We start from the raw sequence: 18,724 nt of genomic DNA on the forward strand, positions 1-18,724 counted from the left end.
TATAATAATTCTTTATGGTCTTATTATTTACGATTTAATGTAATTAGTGATTCTTAAATAATAAAATCAGTATTTTTTAGAAAATGTTATTCTTGATAATATGTTGTATAATTGTTTAAGCGTGTTATTTTAAAAAATATATTAAATATAACCAGATTGTGCAAGAATAAAATCGAAAATATTTTTACTAGTTTATTATTGACATTTTGTTATTCTGACAGAATAAAATCGGTTATTATTAAAAATTATATCACAATTAAAATTGACTTAATTTAAAAAATCCAGATTTTTAAAATTAAGGGAATTAATTATCTATTAAAATCCAAAAATTTCCATTTTTAATATAGGTTAATTAACCAAAATACCCTTATGCTGAAATTTGTGTGATTATATGGTACATGTTACCCTATTGAAATATCATAGATGCTCAGATTTTGACTATTGATTCTATTCCTTCCGTTGGTCCATATATGTGTGCTTATGAGCACACAATAGATGTTAGGAACACATGAATATATATATATATATATATATATATATATATATATATATATATATATATATATATATATATATATATATATATACTAGGTTATTACCCGTGGAAACCACGGGAGGTAAGTTAAAAATTTTATATAGACCAAAAAAATTAATAAATGTAAAAAAGCATTTGATTGTGGATGGTAAGTAAGTACAACTTTATTTGATTTAAAATAATAAACATAAAACTTCAACATAGATTTTGAAATACTTCCTTAAACACAACATTGGAAGTTTTATTAGTCAAATTACAATCCTTATCTAAAACCAGTAACTTCAATCATTCTCTGCTCTTTACTCTAGATAAAGCAACGTATAACTGACCGTGTGAGAAAACCGGTTCTCGCAAAAACAACCCAACCCTTTTTAACGATTGGCCCTGACTTTTATTTATGGTCATAGCAAAACAAACCGCTAGGGGAAATTATCTCCTTTTGAACTTATATGGAATTTTGTTGTCTGAAGGTGTTAAAGACAACCTTGAAATAAAAACTCGATGTCCAATGTTACTTCCAGTTAAGACCACTGTTTCTATGACGCGATTACCCAATGATACGACCTGAAGTCTAGTACCATTACATAACCCATTTTTCTGGTCAATATTTCTTAGTAACATAATCGGAACACCGACCTTTAAAATCAACTTATGGTTTGGCAAACAGGAGATTTTAAGTCCATTTAGAACATCAGGTGAATATAAACTCTCATCAAACTGATTGTAAATAAACTCTATCTGGCAGATGCTATCTGAACTGAGGTATTCTTTTTCTTCTCCAGGAAACAAAGAAAGCAGACGATCATTTATTTCTTGAACAACTTCATTTTTCGGTGCAAGTATTGATCTTTCTTCAAAATATTTGGGATCGTTCAAGTTGTCAAGAAATGATGGATATACAAACTCAATTAATGAACCTATAGGATCAGAAGATTGAGTAATAAGAAGATCTTCATGAACTATGCAGTTATAGCGGTCCAAAATCAAATATCGGTCAAGGGCCGATATTTGATATATAGGTTATCACAGTGGGATATCGGTGGGATATCGGTATTTTTATATTACGTAGCGCCTTTGTAATCTTGTGTTGTATTGGATGGATACAAGGTCATTCAGTAAAACATATAATAAATTAGAAAATGTTAGAAGCAAATGTTTGTCAATCCCACCAAAAACCCCTCCATATATCTATATTTTAACAATAAATGAAGTGATTTAATTAAAACGTTAGCTATAAACGCTATTTCACTGCTATCCCACTGATATTTGCCAAATATCAGTCAAATACCGGTCAAATATCGAACAATATCGCCGCTATTTGTGGTACCGCTATTTAGTACCGCTATTTTGCCAGCTACCGATAATCGCTATCCCACCGATATCCCACCGCTATCCCACCGATGTTGACTGCACAGTTCATGAATATGAATAACTGCATCACCATCATTGGAACCACCGACATTTCCCTCTCCTATATCCAAGAGCCAATTTGCAAATAACCTTGTTTGTTGTATTTCAGACGGATCTTTTCCAACAGTCAACCTCATGTTCCTCGTTAATTTTAAAACTTTGCAATTTGTCCATATATATGAGGAACTTAACGACGCGTTGACAATTTCTTGTCTGCTACCATTAGAAACAACTGGTAGAATCTGTCTAAAATCACCTCCATATACAATTACTTTACCTCCAAACAGGATATGTGAGTTGCTAACATTACCAAAACTTAAAACATCCCTTAAAGTGCGATCCAATGCTTCAAATGCATGCTTATGAACTATCGGTGCTTCATCCCAAATAATCAGCGATGTTTGTTGTAGTAATTTGGAGGCATCATTGTCTCGATTTATAGAACAAATAGAATTTTCAGTAAGATTTAATGGAATACCAAAGCGAGAGTGTGCTGTTCTACCTCCGGTTAGTAACAAAGAAGCAACACCACTTGAAGCAACAGTCAAAACAATTTGTCCTTTAGATCTGATAGTTGTTGATAAAGTCTTCCAAAGAAAGGTTTTGCCTGTTCCACCATAACCATAAACAAAAAACACACCTCCTTTATTATCTTCAATTGCTGCCATAACATCCTCAAAAACACCTCGTTGTTCATTTGTTAATGAAACAGTCAGTGTCTGAAATTCGTTTTGAAGACTTGTCATGTCATAAGATAACTCCTCAGCAATCAAACGATTATTAGAAGAAGATACACAATCAAAATCTGGGTAATGCATGTCTGTGAAGTTCTTAAGGGTGGAATTGTTACGAAGTAGAAATGATTCAATCTCAAACAAAGTTAAGTTCTTCAATTGATGATCAGTAAGGGATAAATCTGTACAATGGTAAATATAAACTTAGAAAATTAAAATACAAATATATAATTTATATAAAAAAGGTTAAAGTAATAAAAGCTAAGTATTATACCAGGAGACTTTAACCGGCGTCGTTGATTGTAAAGAATTCCGTCTGAAAGGTATTCCCATGTATTTTCCCAAACAAATTTTGGTCTTCCCAAACTATCAGAGATCAACATCATTGAAAATAATGACCGTAGGTAATAACCAGTAGCTGAATGGCTTGCTTCTTTAATATCTTCAATATACTCCCTATCATCGTCTAGAAGCCCTAAAGCGTAACATGCATCTCTAAAAGTAGGACATATTCCTCGATTTACTGTTCGGATATCTTCAAAAGATGTTGGACCTCTGACGTTGTTTAAAAGAATTCTTAAGAAATATGCTTCACCAAGTTTAGGTGAAACATCATGAATTCTCCCAATTGAAAATCCTATTTCCCTTGGTTTCCATTTCCGTGATTTAGTTTTCCACACAAACTTTGTAGGGAATTCAACATAAGTAAGATCTCGGGATTTTTTATAGATCTTGTTACACTCAAGCCAAGATGTGAACATTAAAGATTCAATAGACAATTTGTCAAGGATATTGTCGATATCATCATTTGGATCATAAATACCTTGTTGTTGACCAGGAAGATGAAAAGGAAGCCTAACCACAACAGGATACCTATAATAAATATCATAACCAAAAATTCTCCATGATGCTTCACATGCAGATATATATCTACAATCATAATACTATTTGATTTCGTCTACTGAATTATCAGTAGCACTTTCATTGTTCGATTGTATGACAGCAAGTGTAGCTCTATCAGGACCTTTATTGATATATTTGAATAAATATTTTATAGAACCAACTTGATTGCACCACTCGACATTAATGTGTCCTTGATATCTTTTCAAAAGGTCTTTGTTATACGCAACAACATGTCTGTTATCCAATTTGACACCAGACTTTTCAACAAAAGATCCATCATTTCGTCTCCTATATATCGGAAAACCGTCTTCATCGGCTGAAGTTTCATTGGAGAATTTTTTCGGAAAGTTTTTTGAACACTTATTATCAACCATGCATGGGCATTTCATATTTTCAGCACCACAAGGACCATGCATCATGAACTCGCTCACACGTGAATACAAATCAGGATCTTCATTAATGTTTGGAATCTCGGCCGAAATATACTTATCAATTTGTTCAACAGTACGGAGTTTGTCATCGGAGTGCAAAAAGAGACATATATGACTATGAGGCAGGTCGCGCTTTTGAAACTCGATTGTATAAATAACTATAAGAAAATATTAAGGAAAGTAAAATAAAAAAATATAAAATGTCTGTAATGTAAATAGATAATAAATACAAAATAATAAATGAAATGTAATAATTTTGTTAGGTGTGATGGTATTTATAATATAAATATGAAGATGGTAAAATTGAAATTTTAAAATCAGACATACCTCCTTGAACTTTTCCGAATAAGTTTTTCTCTCGCAAGTCCTTAATCATTGCATCAAGCTTTATTTTAAATATCCTACACAGAATATCTGGCCTGTCTTCAGGTTTGAGATTTGTGTCTTTAAGAAACCTTTTGATTTCAGGCCATTTTGGATTGCATGTTACAGTTATAAAAAAATCTGGATATCCAAACCATTTACAAAGGGACATAGCATCCAAATAGTTCTGATGCATGTAACGTGCACCACCAGTAAAAGTAGAAGGTAAGATAACACGTTGTCCAGTGTTGGAAAAAGTTGTCTTCCCCTGATCTTGTACGTTTCGAAGATGTTCGTAGGATGCACATCTAAGATTTTTTTGTTTTTTCCGTACGAAAAAAGTCTCTCGCTTTCGATCATTGTATAAGCATTAACCAAAAATTGTTGGAAAAGCCTTCTTGAATTAAGAATTAATGAGAAGCTATTAATTCTATCTTGAATTATGTAAGCAAAAAATTCTCTCATTGTACAGTTAGGCCGCTTGCTGCTGCTTGAACTTGTTAGACCTCGATGAAGGATGTCTACTCTATACCCATCATCACCATACGGAAAGAGTAGTGGATACTGAAGAGCGAGATAAGAAGGATGTAATTCACTAATACGTTGAAGAGATCCCGATGAATTTTCCACAATGATATCTCTATTTTGAAAAGAATCATCAATGTCTCCAACAATTAGAGCAGCAACCTCAGATGCAGACAGTAGATTATATGTCCTTCCATCTTGTATCCTTTTTCCAATAAGGCGTAACTTAAGGTCAATGTGAGGATTGTCGTGGAAACAATCTCTCACCATCCTATAAGACTGAACCAACACATTATTCGAATCCAACATAAGTTTCAAATCGTGTATAATCTGAAGATCAACTGAATCAGAAGTTGATGTAGATGCATCTTGTTGTCGGCTGGAAATAAAATGAAATTTAAAAGTTAATAGTTGTAATGAAAAATACTGAAAAAACATAAAATAATTTTGATATGTGTGAATATGTACCCAAAAATTGATTGCCTATTTTACTCCTCATTGTCGGTGATATATATGTATAACTGAGATAATTTTGGTTTAGATCCATTTGAGGGTAACAGACTTCCAATTCTATGATAATTTTGACCGCCAAGTCTGAATATGTATGGAGCTTTTCCATTGTTAATGGATGCATCAACTTTCCCACCCATTGAGGTAAATGAGAACATTGAATTGTAACGACGAATGTTGTTAATGAAGTATTTGGATTTAGAATCTGTTGAACGATAAATATTTAGGTAAGTTGGCGGCGCTTCTTTAGAATCTGGCAACTCAACCTTGCCATAACCACAACATAGTGAAAAACTTGTATTCTGTTTATCTTTTCCTCTAATAGATTCATCCGTCCATAACTTTGCATTACATATTTGACATACAACATTCTGGTCACCATGATCAATGTAATCTGTTAAAAAAAATCAATGTCAAATATACAAACTATATGGCTATAACAATTGCATAAATTTAAGATAATAATTAATTCAAATAACTTTTTTTGTGATGGTTACCTTTTGATACACCTTTAGCTATGTTTGCATGGGTATGTTGATCATTAACTTCTCCGTCTATTGTCAAGTCAAACATAGGAATTGCAGATATGTTGGTAGGCTTCCTTTTTAATGTCTGGGTTCGTCTTGTTAAATTAACAGAAGAAGAAGGTTGAATTATAGTCGATGAGTCGATGGATTGTGAAGGGTCCAGTTAATGGTTTGGTCTAGGCTTTCATTGTATTTTGTTCAGTATGAGTTTGTAATTCATTTTGTGGGTTGTAATGTGTTTACGGTCAGGATGGGAGTTTACGGCCGTAAACACGTTTACGGCCGTAAACCCAGTTTGCGGTCCTGTCTAGTATATATAGTGGAGGTGTAGGTCTATGTGTGGTTGTTGATGCCATCGTGTTTACAGAGTGTTCCATCGAGTTCTACCTGACGTTTTTCTGAATATAAACGTGTGCAAGCTCGATTTCTTTTCTTCTTCTTCTTCTATTGTGATTGTTTGTTGCTTGATCATTGGTAAATATCCTTTTCAGGACCTTACAATTGGTATCAAAGCAAAAACCGGTGTCAAAGCTTCATTCAATCGAGTTTTGGGTTGTTTAAACTGACATTCTTATTGTTCGAGCCTGGTTTTAGTGTTTTCGTGGTTAAAGGGACTGAATCTACTGCAAACACGTGTTTTTGAAGACCTTCTGGGAGTTTACTGCCAACCGTAAACCCTGTTTACGGTTGTAAACTCAAGATCTTGAACAACCGTAAACTGTGAATCTTTAACAACCGTAAACTAAGCTTCATTAACCGTAAACGCTTAAACCGTAAACACCTCAACTGTAAACGTAGTTTACGGTCGTAAACACCTCAACCGTAAACCCAGTTTACGGTCGTAAACAGCTCAACCGTAAACCAAGTTTACGGTCGTAAACTCAAAAACCGTAAACATAGTTTACGGTCGTAATCTAATCATCATCAACCGTAAACTCTTTTGTGACTTTAATTTGCTTTAATTTCAAATGGAATCTCAAAGTCAAAATCATTTTCACGAACTTGATACTGTCATAGGCACTACTACGCGTATTCCAAGATTAATGTCTGCAGATGGTTTTCCTGAGTGGAAGTACAGAATTGAAAAATACATTAAAATGAAGGATTTCAAAGTCTGGAGAAGCATTCTTAGAGGCCCTGTTAGAATCACTATGACAGTTGGAGGCCAAGTGATTGACAAGGCTGTTGAAAACTACACAGATGAGGAGTTTGAGAAAGTTGAAGAGCAGGAAAGGGATTTAGCCACTCTAACCATGACATTATCTCCTGATATTGCTCAAGGTTTCTGAGAGTATACTTCAGCTAAGGATTTGTGGGAAGCCTTAATTGAGGTATATGAGGGCAATGAAGATATGAAGGAGAGTCGTCAGGACATGTTGCGACAAAAATTCAACATGTTCAACTACATTCCAGGAGAGACTCTTGAGGCTCAGCTGCAGCGGTTCATAACTCTCACCACTGACATGAACATATCTGGGATTTTCTTGACCAAGTCAGAAATTAACAAGAAGCTTCTGAATGCTCTTCCTAGGTCATGGGACATGAATGTTGCTGTGATTAAGAAGACCAATGATCTAAATCGCCTCACTCTTGCTGAAATCATGGCGATCATCAAAGCTTGTGATATTGATGACAAACAGAGAGAAATAAACCATGTGAACTCGTACTCTACTGCAAATCTTGGAATCTCATCCAACAATGCTCTCTCATCAATCATGACTTCCTCAGGTCAAGCTTTTGCTACTCAACAACCTCAGATTCAGACCTTCGCTACTGCATCATCCATTCCTTATTCTCAAAGCCAGCCATTTGTCATTCCACAAGCTGTTACCCCTCCAAATGTGCCAGTTGTAGCCTCTTCCTCAAACACGAAAGACACTGATGAAAATCTGGCTCTAGCCACTGGGCTTGTTAACTGCTACAATGCCTTTGTAGCTGGAGAGCTTCCACCTCAGCTGTCATTTACTGACCTGGATCAGATTTATCCTGAAGACGTGGAAGAGATGGACATTACATGGCAGATTGTTATGGCTGTTTTCAGGGCCAAACAGTTTGCTAAGAAGATAGGGAAGAGCAACTGGGGCATGAATGCTGACAAGAAGGTGGGATTCAACAAGGGCATGTTGCGATGTTTCAACTGCCACGAACCGGGTCATTTTGCCCGTGAGTGTCCAAAGCCAGATCGTAGGACGAACAACAACATGACGATGGTTGCAGTAGGAAACAACCGTGCAGGTGATGCGGTTAATGGTGAAACTGCTATGGTCGCTCAGTCTTTTGACTGGGAGGACCAGATTCAGGCTCTGAATATTTCAGGGCTAGAAAATGCTCACCTAGCTCAGATTGATGATGCTTCCTTGAAGAATGATGCAGCTGATCCTGAAGCAGAAATGATGGAGCTGCAGTTTGCTCTGATGGTGTCTTCTACTTCAGAGCCCAGGAAAAGTGAGGTAAATTTACCGTCTTCTTCTCATGCTTGTAATGAATATGTTAAACTTCTTCATGATGAAATTCAATTATTACGTAGAGAAGTAGAGGACCTTAGATATGAGGGCTATCAGCTTAGGAAAGGACAGAAATCCCTTAAGGCCCAGTTAGAGACAAAAATAAAGGACTTTAAGATAATTCAAACAAAATACAGTGAAAAATGTGAGCTTTATGATTATGTTAAAAGACAAAATGATGAGCTAATTACCGAGCTTGATACATTAAAAAGACAATTTGAAACTGCAAATTTTGATTTTAGAAAATTTGATGGATCAAGCGAGGTAGTTGCCAACATGATTGATCACTGCATGCAGTTTAAACGAAACAAACAAAAGGGTCTAGGATATGATAGTGTACCTCCTCCTTATAATCATACATATCAGTATCAACCCCTATCCAAGGATGAAATTGCCAACGAATCATTTATGGTTTATGGCAAGCCATCTGGTTTCGTTTAAGGAGGATTTATTAATGTTGAAAGTACTAACATTTCTACTTCCCCTGCAGATCAACCATTAGATCAGGCAAAGCGTGAAGCTGGAGAATCTGTTTCTGTTTCTGTTTCTAATTATGATATTTCTGTTTCAAATGAAAATGTCTTTGTTTCTGATGTTAAGACTGAAAATGTTTCGTGTGATGTTTCTACTTCTGCTACTGTTGAACTTAATTTCTTTGATATGTTTGATGAATTGTTTGGTAATTCTGATGCTTGTGATTCTCATGAAAATCCATCAATTCCACAAGTCACACCTTCTGAGGCACCCTCACTTATCACACAACCTATTTCTCATGCATGTTCTTCTGAGAAGAGTAAGAGTGCCTGTCAAGAAAATAAATCTGAGAAATGCAGTACAAGTTCAAATAATAAACAGATTTGTTTTAATTGTGGTGTTGGTGGTCATATAGCTAGGAATTGTCAAAATAAGATCTTTGTGAATTATTTGTCACCAAGAGGAGAGAACGAATCTCGAGGAAGGTCTTTAATTAGAAAATCCTCAAGAACTCGTTCTCGAAATGATGATTGGAAAGATGATCGAAGCAGAAAAAGGGCTGTTTTTCAAAAGAATAAAAAGGTTTTTACTAACAAGGCTCAAAATAGTTTGCCAAAACCGAACAAGGCTCCGCCAAGATCGGTTTCGTCAAAAAGCAATTATGGACTTCAACCACTTCTGGTAGAACATCCAGAGGCTCAGTGCAAACTCATAAGAAATCTATTTCAAAACCACCTGAGAATGTTGTAAAACCTAAATATCATTGGATGCCCAAATCAATTTCCAATCCATCATCTCCATCCTCTGAAGTGATTAGGAATGAGGATCCTAATTTGAAATCATTAAAAGATAAATCAGAGAAAGCGAAAAGGAAACCCAGGACAGTGATGACCTGGGTTCCCAAATCTAAATGATCCCGCTCATTTTGCAGGGACAGTTGCAGAGGAATGTCGTCCGTCATTGGTACGTCGACAACGGCTGCTCCCGGCATATGACAGGAGACATCTCCCAATTGAGCGACATTCAATCTTTTAATGGGGGGTACGTTTCCTTCGCGGGCGGAGATGGTGGCAAGATCACTTACAGAGGAACCGTTACAAATAGAGTGCTAAGCTTTGAAAATGTCAACTTTGCTCCCGAGTTAAATCATAGCTTGTTGAGTGTTTCCCAAATTTGCGACAAAGGCTATTCTACCCATTTTACCGATAAAGAATGCATGATTCTCAAGCCAGGCATTGTCATCCCGGAAGAGTGGATTCTCGTCAAATCAAAGCGGGATAGGAATGCTTACATTATTGACATGAACAGTAACATACCTGAACAAGTCACTTGCCTATTTTCAAAAGTCTCCGAACAAAACGCAATGCTGTGGCACCGACAACTCGGTCATGCTAACGCGAAAAACCTGAATCGCCTTGCTAAGAATGAGATGGTCCGAGGCTTACCTGTCAGAGAATTTATTACATTTGAGAAGTGTGTGTCCTGTGCCCAAGGAAAACATCATAGAAAACCACACCTGCCTAAGCAAGTCAACTCAATCAGTCAGGTGCTCCAATTATTGCATATGGACTTATTTGGTCCGGTCAACGTCCTGAGCATCAACAGAAGCTCGTACTGTCTAGTTATGATCGATGATTTCTCTCGTTTTACGTGGGTCTTCTTCTTATCCAACAAAGCGGGGGTTGCTGATCTGATAAAGAAGTTCATTGTAATGATTGAGAATCAAACCAACAACCAGGTGAAGGCGCTTCGTACTGACAATGGAACTGAGTTCAAGAATGCGGTTCTTAACCATTTTTGCACATAAAAGGGGACCGTGCGTCAATACAGCTCTGCTCACACGCCTCAACAAAATGGCGTTGCTGAAAGGAGAAATATAACTTTAAAAGACGCTGCAAGGACAATGATTTGTGATTCAAAATTACCTGTTTTCTTTTGGGCAGAGGCGATTAACACTGCTTGCTACGTGCAGAATCGTGTTCTAATCAACAAAGCTCAGATGAAGACACCGTACGAGATTCTCTATGGAAATAAGCCTTCAGTCAGCCATTTCCGTGTATTTGGCTGCCCTTGCACCCTTCTTCACTTGGAATCCAACCCTAAATTCAATGCCAAAGCCGATGATTGTTATTTCATAGGGTATGATGCTCGCACCGCGTATAGGGTTTACAACAAGAAGACTAAGCAGATTGTCGAATCCTATGACGTGCGCTGGTTGGAGGAGAATGAAACAGACGCTCGAGTGGGTCCTGACTGGTTATTTGATTACACATTGCTTTTCAAATCCTTAAATGTGTCTTCAGATGGCTCAAATGGATCCTCTTCTGGTTCGAAGATTGTTTCTGAAGACGAAGACGAAGAAGTTGTTTACAGACCTCCAACGGTTGAGGGGGAGTCCTCTGCTCCATCTGAGGGGGAGTCCTCTGCTCCACCTCATGGGGAGTCATCTGATCGACTTGATAGTCCAGAGTCTAAAGTTCAAGATGGAACTCCTAATGCTGATGCTACACCTCTTACCCCTATTGAAAGAGAGTTCATGTCTAGAGATGCTTCCGCTGTCAATCCAACTTTTATGGAACTACTCTTTCCTGAAGAAATTGCTAATGAGTTTGTAGCAGATTCATCCAATGTGGATCAATCAGCAAATGATGGAGGTTTCAACATTCACACTCTTCCTGTTTCACTCAATGATATCAGCCAAGACATACCTTCAAGAATTCAACGCGATCATCCGATCGATAACGTCATTGGCCAGCTGGGTGACAGAGTTAAAACCAGAAGTCAGAGTGGAGATGTCAATGCATGTCTCTATTCTTGCTTTATATCTCAAATAGATCCCAAGAACGTTGACATGGCTTTGAATGAGCCCAGCTGGGTAGATGCGATGCATGAAGAGCTAAATCAGTTTGAAAAGCTCGGGGTTTGGAAATTGGTTGAGTTACCGAAGGGCAAAAGGTCTCTTGACACGCGTTGGGTCTATCGTAACAAGCAAGACGATTCTGGTGTAATAGTACGCAATAAAGCAAGGTTGGTGGTTCGCGGGTTTCGACAAGTTGAGGGTCTTGATTATACTGAGGTTTATGCTCCCGTGGCTCGATTGGAGGCTATTCGTATCTTTCTCGCATATGCTTCCTACATGAACTTCACGGTCTACCAAATGGATGTCAAGACTGCCTTCTTGTATGGCAAGGTGAAGGAAGAAATTTATGTTGATCAACCCCCTGGGTTCGTTAACTCAAAGTTTCCTAATCATGTCTACAAGTTGGACAAGGCGTTGTATGGGCTACATCAAGCTCCTCGAGCATGGTATGCGACTTTAACAAAGCACTTTCTTGAGCATGGATACTCTCGCGGCACTATTGATCAAACTTTATTCATCAAGCATGTTGGTAATGATCAGATACTAGTCCAGATCTACGTTGACGACATTATCTTCGGGTCTACCAGTCCACAGCTTTGCAAAGAGTTTGAAGGCGTGATGAAAAAGCGGTTTGAGATGAGTTCACTGGGTGAAATGACCATGTTTCTGGGGCTTCAGGTCAAACAAAATTCAACCGGAATCCTGCTACATCAAGCTCAGTATGTGGATGATATTCTTGAGAAGTTCGGGTTTGAAGACGCAAAACCTGCATCGACACCAATGGCTGAAAGACCCCTGCTGAATCCAGATATTTATGGCGAATCCGTAGATCAGACACACTACAGATCGATGATCGGATCGTTGATGTATCTTACTGCAAGTCGTCCCGACATCATGTTTGCAGTTTGTCAATGCGCTCGCTATCAGGCTAATCCTAAACTTTCACATCTTATTGCTGTCAAAAGGATTTTTCGGTATATCAAAGGCAGCCCAAAATTGGGTCTTTGGTATCCGAAGAATTCTGAATTTGATTTATATGCTTTTGCTGACAGTAATTATGGAGGCTGTGAGCTTGACAGGAAATCAACATCAGGAGGGTGCCAATTCCTTGGAGATAGGCTGGTGTCGTGGCAGTGCAAGAAACAGCATACCGTCTCTACCTCAACAGCAGAAGCGGAATACGTTGATGCATCTGCCTGCTGTTCTCAAGTTATCTGGATCCAACATCAGCTGTTGGACTACGGTTTGAATTATCTAGAAACCCCAATTCACTGTGATAATGAGGCCGCAATTCAGATTACTAAAAATCCGGTCCAACATTCCAAAACCAAGCACATTGATATCAAAATTCATTTTATCAGAGATTGTTATGAGCGCTCGCTCATCCGGCTAGAACAGGTTCCCACTGCCAATAATGTGGCAGATCTGTTCACCAAGCCTTTTAACAAAGCTCGATTCGATGTGCTTGTGGGATTTTTGATAATGATTCGTTTTGAGGATTAAATTTTTTCGGTTAGGTTCGTTTAAATTTGCGCATTTTAGTCATTTCATTCTCACCCATGCACAAATTTAGGGGGAGAAATAAACAAAAATCAAACAAAAAATTGAAAATTTAAAAAATCCAAAAACATCTTGTTTCTGTTTTATTTTTTTTCAGAAAACATTCAAAAATCCAAAAACATTAAAAAATTCAGAAAAATCAAAAATACTGTCGCTTACAGTTTTGCTTGTTGATGTAGTACTGGGAAGTGATATTATCAAGTGATAACAGGCAATCTGAGTCTGCGTAACGTACCCAAAATTGAAGGGTCTATGCTCTGGGTTTGATGCGTTGGTAGGCACAAAAGATTCTAAATGGACATGACTAGGCAGAGTTGAACTTAAGGAATTCATAGACTTGACAAATATTGACCTAGTTAGATCCGTTTAGCCTGACAATACGACGCTTGGATAGATTGAGTAGGGAGATATATATGGGAATCTACTGGTCGCATTAAAGAACCTGTACTTGGAACCGTAGATTAACTTTTCCTCAATGTGCGGATTCTGTCCTTAATCCCGGTATTGATGGGGTGACTGGTAAATTCCGATAAATTAGGTCTGTAGAAAATTGTTTTCTCTCTATCTGTCTGTTAGTCATATGTTGCTTCCTTTGCGTGATCGAGAAATCCGACCTGGCCTGTAACATATGCAGCTCTATTTCTCTGCATCCTCTATCTATGCAATTCTTTCTGTCTGTTAGCCATATACTGTATCCTTTGCGTGACTCACAATCCGACCTGGTACACAGTATATGCACCGTTCTACTTCTCAATCCCTCTAAATTTTCAGTTAGTCATATGTTTCACCCTCTGCGTGATTGGAAGAGATCCAACCTGGGTGTATAGCATATGCATTCTAAATCTATCTTCTCTCTTAATGATTGTCTGCTCACCCGATGTAAGGAGTATTCTGGAAGTTCTTGATTACTGGAGCATATCAGGAAGCGGGAACCATGTTGTAGTACAATTAAAAATTGAACACTTACAGATTGTCTATAGATTTCGCTGCTAAATTTAGGTGGACAACAGTATCCCTGATCGTCGTCAGCTGAATGGTCCTTAAGAAATATTATCTAGGATCTTAGGATCACTTTGTCTTATAACTAATAGTATGTCCTAATTCTGTCATAATTTTTCGTGTTTAAGTGGACCACAATACCGGCGATCGACCAGACAAAGACGTGAAGATAGAAGGTACCGACAACTAGATTAAGGCTGTCTAACAACTTTGATCCCGGTATCACAAGATAATTTTCAGTGATTTTTGAGATAAATTTTGTCTGTGTTTATTCTTATTTTACTTTTATTTTTATTTTTATTTTTATTTTTAGTTTAATTTTATTTTATTTTTATAATTGTCAAAAATTTATTTTTAAAATTTTTTAATTCTTAAATTTTTAGAAATTAGTTTATTTTATTTTTAGTTTAATTTTAATTTTACTTTTATTTTAATATCCTCAAAAAGTTTTATTTTTGAAAATTTAATCGGGATTTGGACTGTGTCTTACACTGTGTGGGAGACAGGTAAAAGTCAAGGGAGGTATAAAAGGTGGAGTTTACTGCTGTAAACCCTTTCCACCTCCCATTTCTCCCTTTACAGCCGCAAATTCTCTCTACTCTCTCTCATCCTCGAAAACTTTTTGCGAAATTTTGAAAAATCAGTTAGTCCACTTCGAAGGTATGCTAAAACCGACTGAGGATATGTGTTTTTTTCATCGATTCGACTACAACTGGAGGATTAATCGAGGTTTAACTGTTCGTCGGCGTTTACGGTTTGGGGAGGGTTTACGGTTTGAGCTTACGACCGTAAACAGTCTGGGCTTACGGTCTGGGTGTTTACGACCGTAAACTCCTTTTGGGTTTACGACCGTAAACTCAGTTTACGGTCAGGTGACCACTGCAATGGGTTTACGGCCGTAAACCCAATTTGGACCGTAAACTCATGTTTAACCAACATTGACCGTAAAACTCAATCTAAACCGTAAACTTAATTTTTGACCTTGTTTGACCGTAAACTCCAAATTTTTGATCAAAATAATTTTTTAAGGCCAAAATAAAATTGACTAATTAAGAAAACTTAAAGCTTTAATTGTTTAAATACTTTGTTTTCTTACTTGGCCTGGTTTAGTGCAGATCAATGACAAGTCTTAAGTTTGCTGACATGCATAACCTGGCAATTGTACTGGATGACCCTCCTACTGCTCATGGAGATTTCAGGTCGATGATATACAGACTGAGAGAATGCTGCCTGGCCTGTGCCATCACTGTGAATCCAGTCATCTATCAGAAGAATGTGAAGGAGTTCTGGCAGACTGCCAAGATGACATCAGACAAAGGAACAGTTTCCATTAAAGCTACTGTGAAAGGATGCAAGATTACGATCAATGAGCAGTTCATCAGAGAAACATTGCTGATCAATGATCAACCCGATTTTCCTACTGAAATTGGGATTGATGATGTACAAAATATTCTCAAGAAGATGGGGTATGAAGGCATTTACCCTCCCACGGTGAAAAAGCTTCTGCCACCCTACTGGAGATTTTTGGCGCATGTGTTCGTGAGCTGTATCTCGGGCAGGAGATCAGGTGCTGATGAAATCTCGCTCAGGAACACAGGGGCAATCATTTCACTGGCTGCTGGCATCAAATTCAACTTCTCAAAGTTCATACTGGATGAGTTCTTGGTAAACATCAACGCTATAAGCCGGGAGACCAGAGATGCATTCTTGCTGTACCCTAGGTTTATTCAGATGTTTATTGACACTCAATTTCATGAGATGGTCAAAGAAGGAGACACGCTAGATATAAAGTCATTAGGCCCACACACGATTGGTCTCATCAAGCAGAATCGAAAGGGCAAAGTCGTCTTCCAAGGATTACATCCTCTTGTGAAGTTTGGAAAATTTGCTGAAATAAATGAATCTTCCGAATCTCATGGAACGTCTGACAAGGTGTCATCTGAGCCTACTTCTTCTGAGAGGGTCATTTCGGAAGATGATGTCATTATTATGTCCGATCGTGCTGAAGAAGAAGAAACTGCTGCTACTCATGCTCAAGTAGCTGAAGAACATGAGCCGACATCTATTCACATTCAAAGTAATTATGATGAGGAGTCTCCAAGGGGTAGAACAAAATCCGAGATGTATGAAGACCTTGATCTTACCAGTTTCGATAACGATGAGATCCCTCTCAACCTCGATAGCAATGAAGACTTCATGACCGGTGTAAACCTCAACACGCTGCTTGACAATATCAATGAAGTTGCTCATCCAGCAACAAAGATAAGGGAAAATGAAGACGTTCTCGAAGCCACGCCTCCTCCTACCAATCCAACGGCGAAAATAGCAATTCCTATGGTGACAGTGTCAGGGATTCCTCCCCTTGATGTTGTTTTACCTACATCTGAGCCATTGGAAAGTGATCACCCAACTACACAGGCCTCTCAACCTCCAACAAAAAGACGAAGACTTGACCCTAGACAGGGAATTCCTGACTCGGGTATACTTCAAAGTTTTACAACTCCACCAACAACAACTCCTATTATCGTCTCATCTGAACCTATCAGTGAAGGTCCTAGTACCTTCTATGAAGCTGGTGGCTCTTCCTTCCCCACAGATTTCTCTCCTCCCAGGCCAGAGCATGATGCTGCCTCTGTTAAGCTAGCCAGGCTTTTGGCCGAAGAACAATTCACAGCGCCTCCCTCACGTGGCAAAGGAATTTCTATTGGGGGTGGCAGCTCAGGAGAAGAGAATCCTTCAATTCTTAGACTTCAGAAGGAAATTGATGCTCTAAATCAGAAAAATATTGATTTAGATCAGAAAAATATTGAGCTGGATATCAAGGTTGCAGACCTGCAGACAGAAAATGCAAAGCTCAATATTCAAGTTGCCGAACTTATTGAAGATAAAGCTCTGAAGTCGAAGCAAATTACTGATCTTCAGACGCACTTCGGCTTGTTAACCGCCAGCTACTACGATCTTAAGAAGAAGCTGGAAAAAGATTTTGGCGACAAATTCAAGTCATCCGTTGACGAGCCAAAGATCTATCTTCCTGATCAAGATACTCCCATAGTTCCACAACCTACAAGAATGACCACCGTTGTTAACCGTTTTGAAAAAGAACCGGCTCAGGCTCCAAGTATAGTGGCATTGAAACGTGCTAAATTGGCCAAGTCAGCTGAAAAGGGTCAATTACTATTCAAAAGGAGCGCAGATCATAATGCTCCCTGGGATCAATCAAAGATCACCGTTACGGATCTGGGCGAACATCGTTTCAGAGACGTTTATGGTGATAGGTCAGGAATCATTTCGTGGGGATTCCATGACACTATGAATATGTGGATGGTGAGAAGAAAGAGCGGCAATACTGAATTATACAAAGATGCTCACGATTTTCATTCCTTTACTAGGATTGATCTTACGGAGATGTCTAAAGCTCCTTTCTCAAATCCATCAAACAATCCCAGGGCGACTCAGTTCAAATCATTTTTGGAAGATCAAGTAGCTAAGGGCTTCCCTTCAATGAAGACTGTTGAGTCTATAATCAAGGTTTACCCTAACGTCATTGATCCCAAAACAAGTCAGCCACTTCGGTCAGTGATGTGGCCCGCTACTGCTCAAGTTAAGCAGATTCCCATTCTTCAAAATTATCCAAATGGATCTCTCGCATCCATGCAATATTGGGTGTTTGATGAATCCACAGCTGCTGTTGTCATCAAGCTTAAAGACGATTGTATCCGCTTGTATGACAAGAGGGATTTGCTTCAATTTGGCAAGTGGGATATTCATCAGCTCTCCATTCATCAGATCATGGTGGCTGAAGACATTTTTAAGCCCGTTGCAAAGGAGTACACTTCGATGGTTGCTGAGATTATCGAGAAAGAGATGTGGAACGGAGCTATGGGAAAATCTGATGTGCTGGTGGTCGACAAAAGCTGAGTCCAAGCTAGCACCAAACCAAGGGGGAGATTGAAGGGTCCAGTTAATGGTTTGGTCTAGGCTTTCATTGTATTTTGTTCAGTATGAGTCTGTAATTCATTTTGTGGGTTGTAATGTGTTTACGGTCAGGATGGGAGTTTACGTTTTACGGCCGTAAACCCAGTTTGCGGTCCTGTCTAGTATATATAGTGGAGGTGTAGGTCTATGTGTCGTTGTTGATGCCATCGTGTTTACAGAGTGTTCCATCGAGTTGTACCTGACGTTTTTATGAATATAAACGTGTGCAAGCTCGATTTCTTTTCTTCTTCTTCTTCTATTGTGATTGTTTGTTGCTTGATCATTGGTAAAGATCCTTTTCAGGACCTTACAGATTGCATGCCATTGGAAAAGAAAGAGTGATGTTTGTTATTTGATATTGGTGTTTGGATGTTATTATAAGAATTATATATGCCTGTAAAAAATGATAGAAGA

The 18,724-nt window shown here is 38.1% G+C and overlaps 1 protein-coding gene across 1 annotated transcript; it reads right to left on the bottom strand.

The window, feature by feature from the left end:
* Positions 1–964: 964 nt before the first annotated feature.
* On the bottom strand, positions 965–5,984 carry LOC145158274 (uncharacterized). Its single transcript, XM_079077194.1, has 8 exons — positions 5,909–5,984; positions 5,394–5,805; positions 4,752–5,280; positions 4,341–4,644; positions 3,805–4,171; positions 2,954–3,552; positions 1,923–2,861; positions 965–1,452 (listed from the first exon to the last, which is right to left on the bottom strand). The coding sequence occupies exons 1-8, from the start codon at positions 5,982–5,984 to the stop codon at positions 965–967; spliced, it is 3,714 nt and encodes a 1,237-aa protein (XP_078933320.1).
* Positions 5,985–18,724: the final 12,740 nt, after the last annotated feature.

The sequence above is a fragment of the Lactuca virosa genome, chromosome 2, assembly GCF_052849685.1.
Source record: "Lactuca virosa cultivar CGN04683 chromosome 2, Lactuca_virosa_CGN04683_v6, whole genome shotgun sequence".
Classification (NCBI taxonomy): Eukaryota; Viridiplantae; Streptophyta; class Magnoliopsida; order Asterales; family Asteraceae; genus Lactuca; species Lactuca virosa.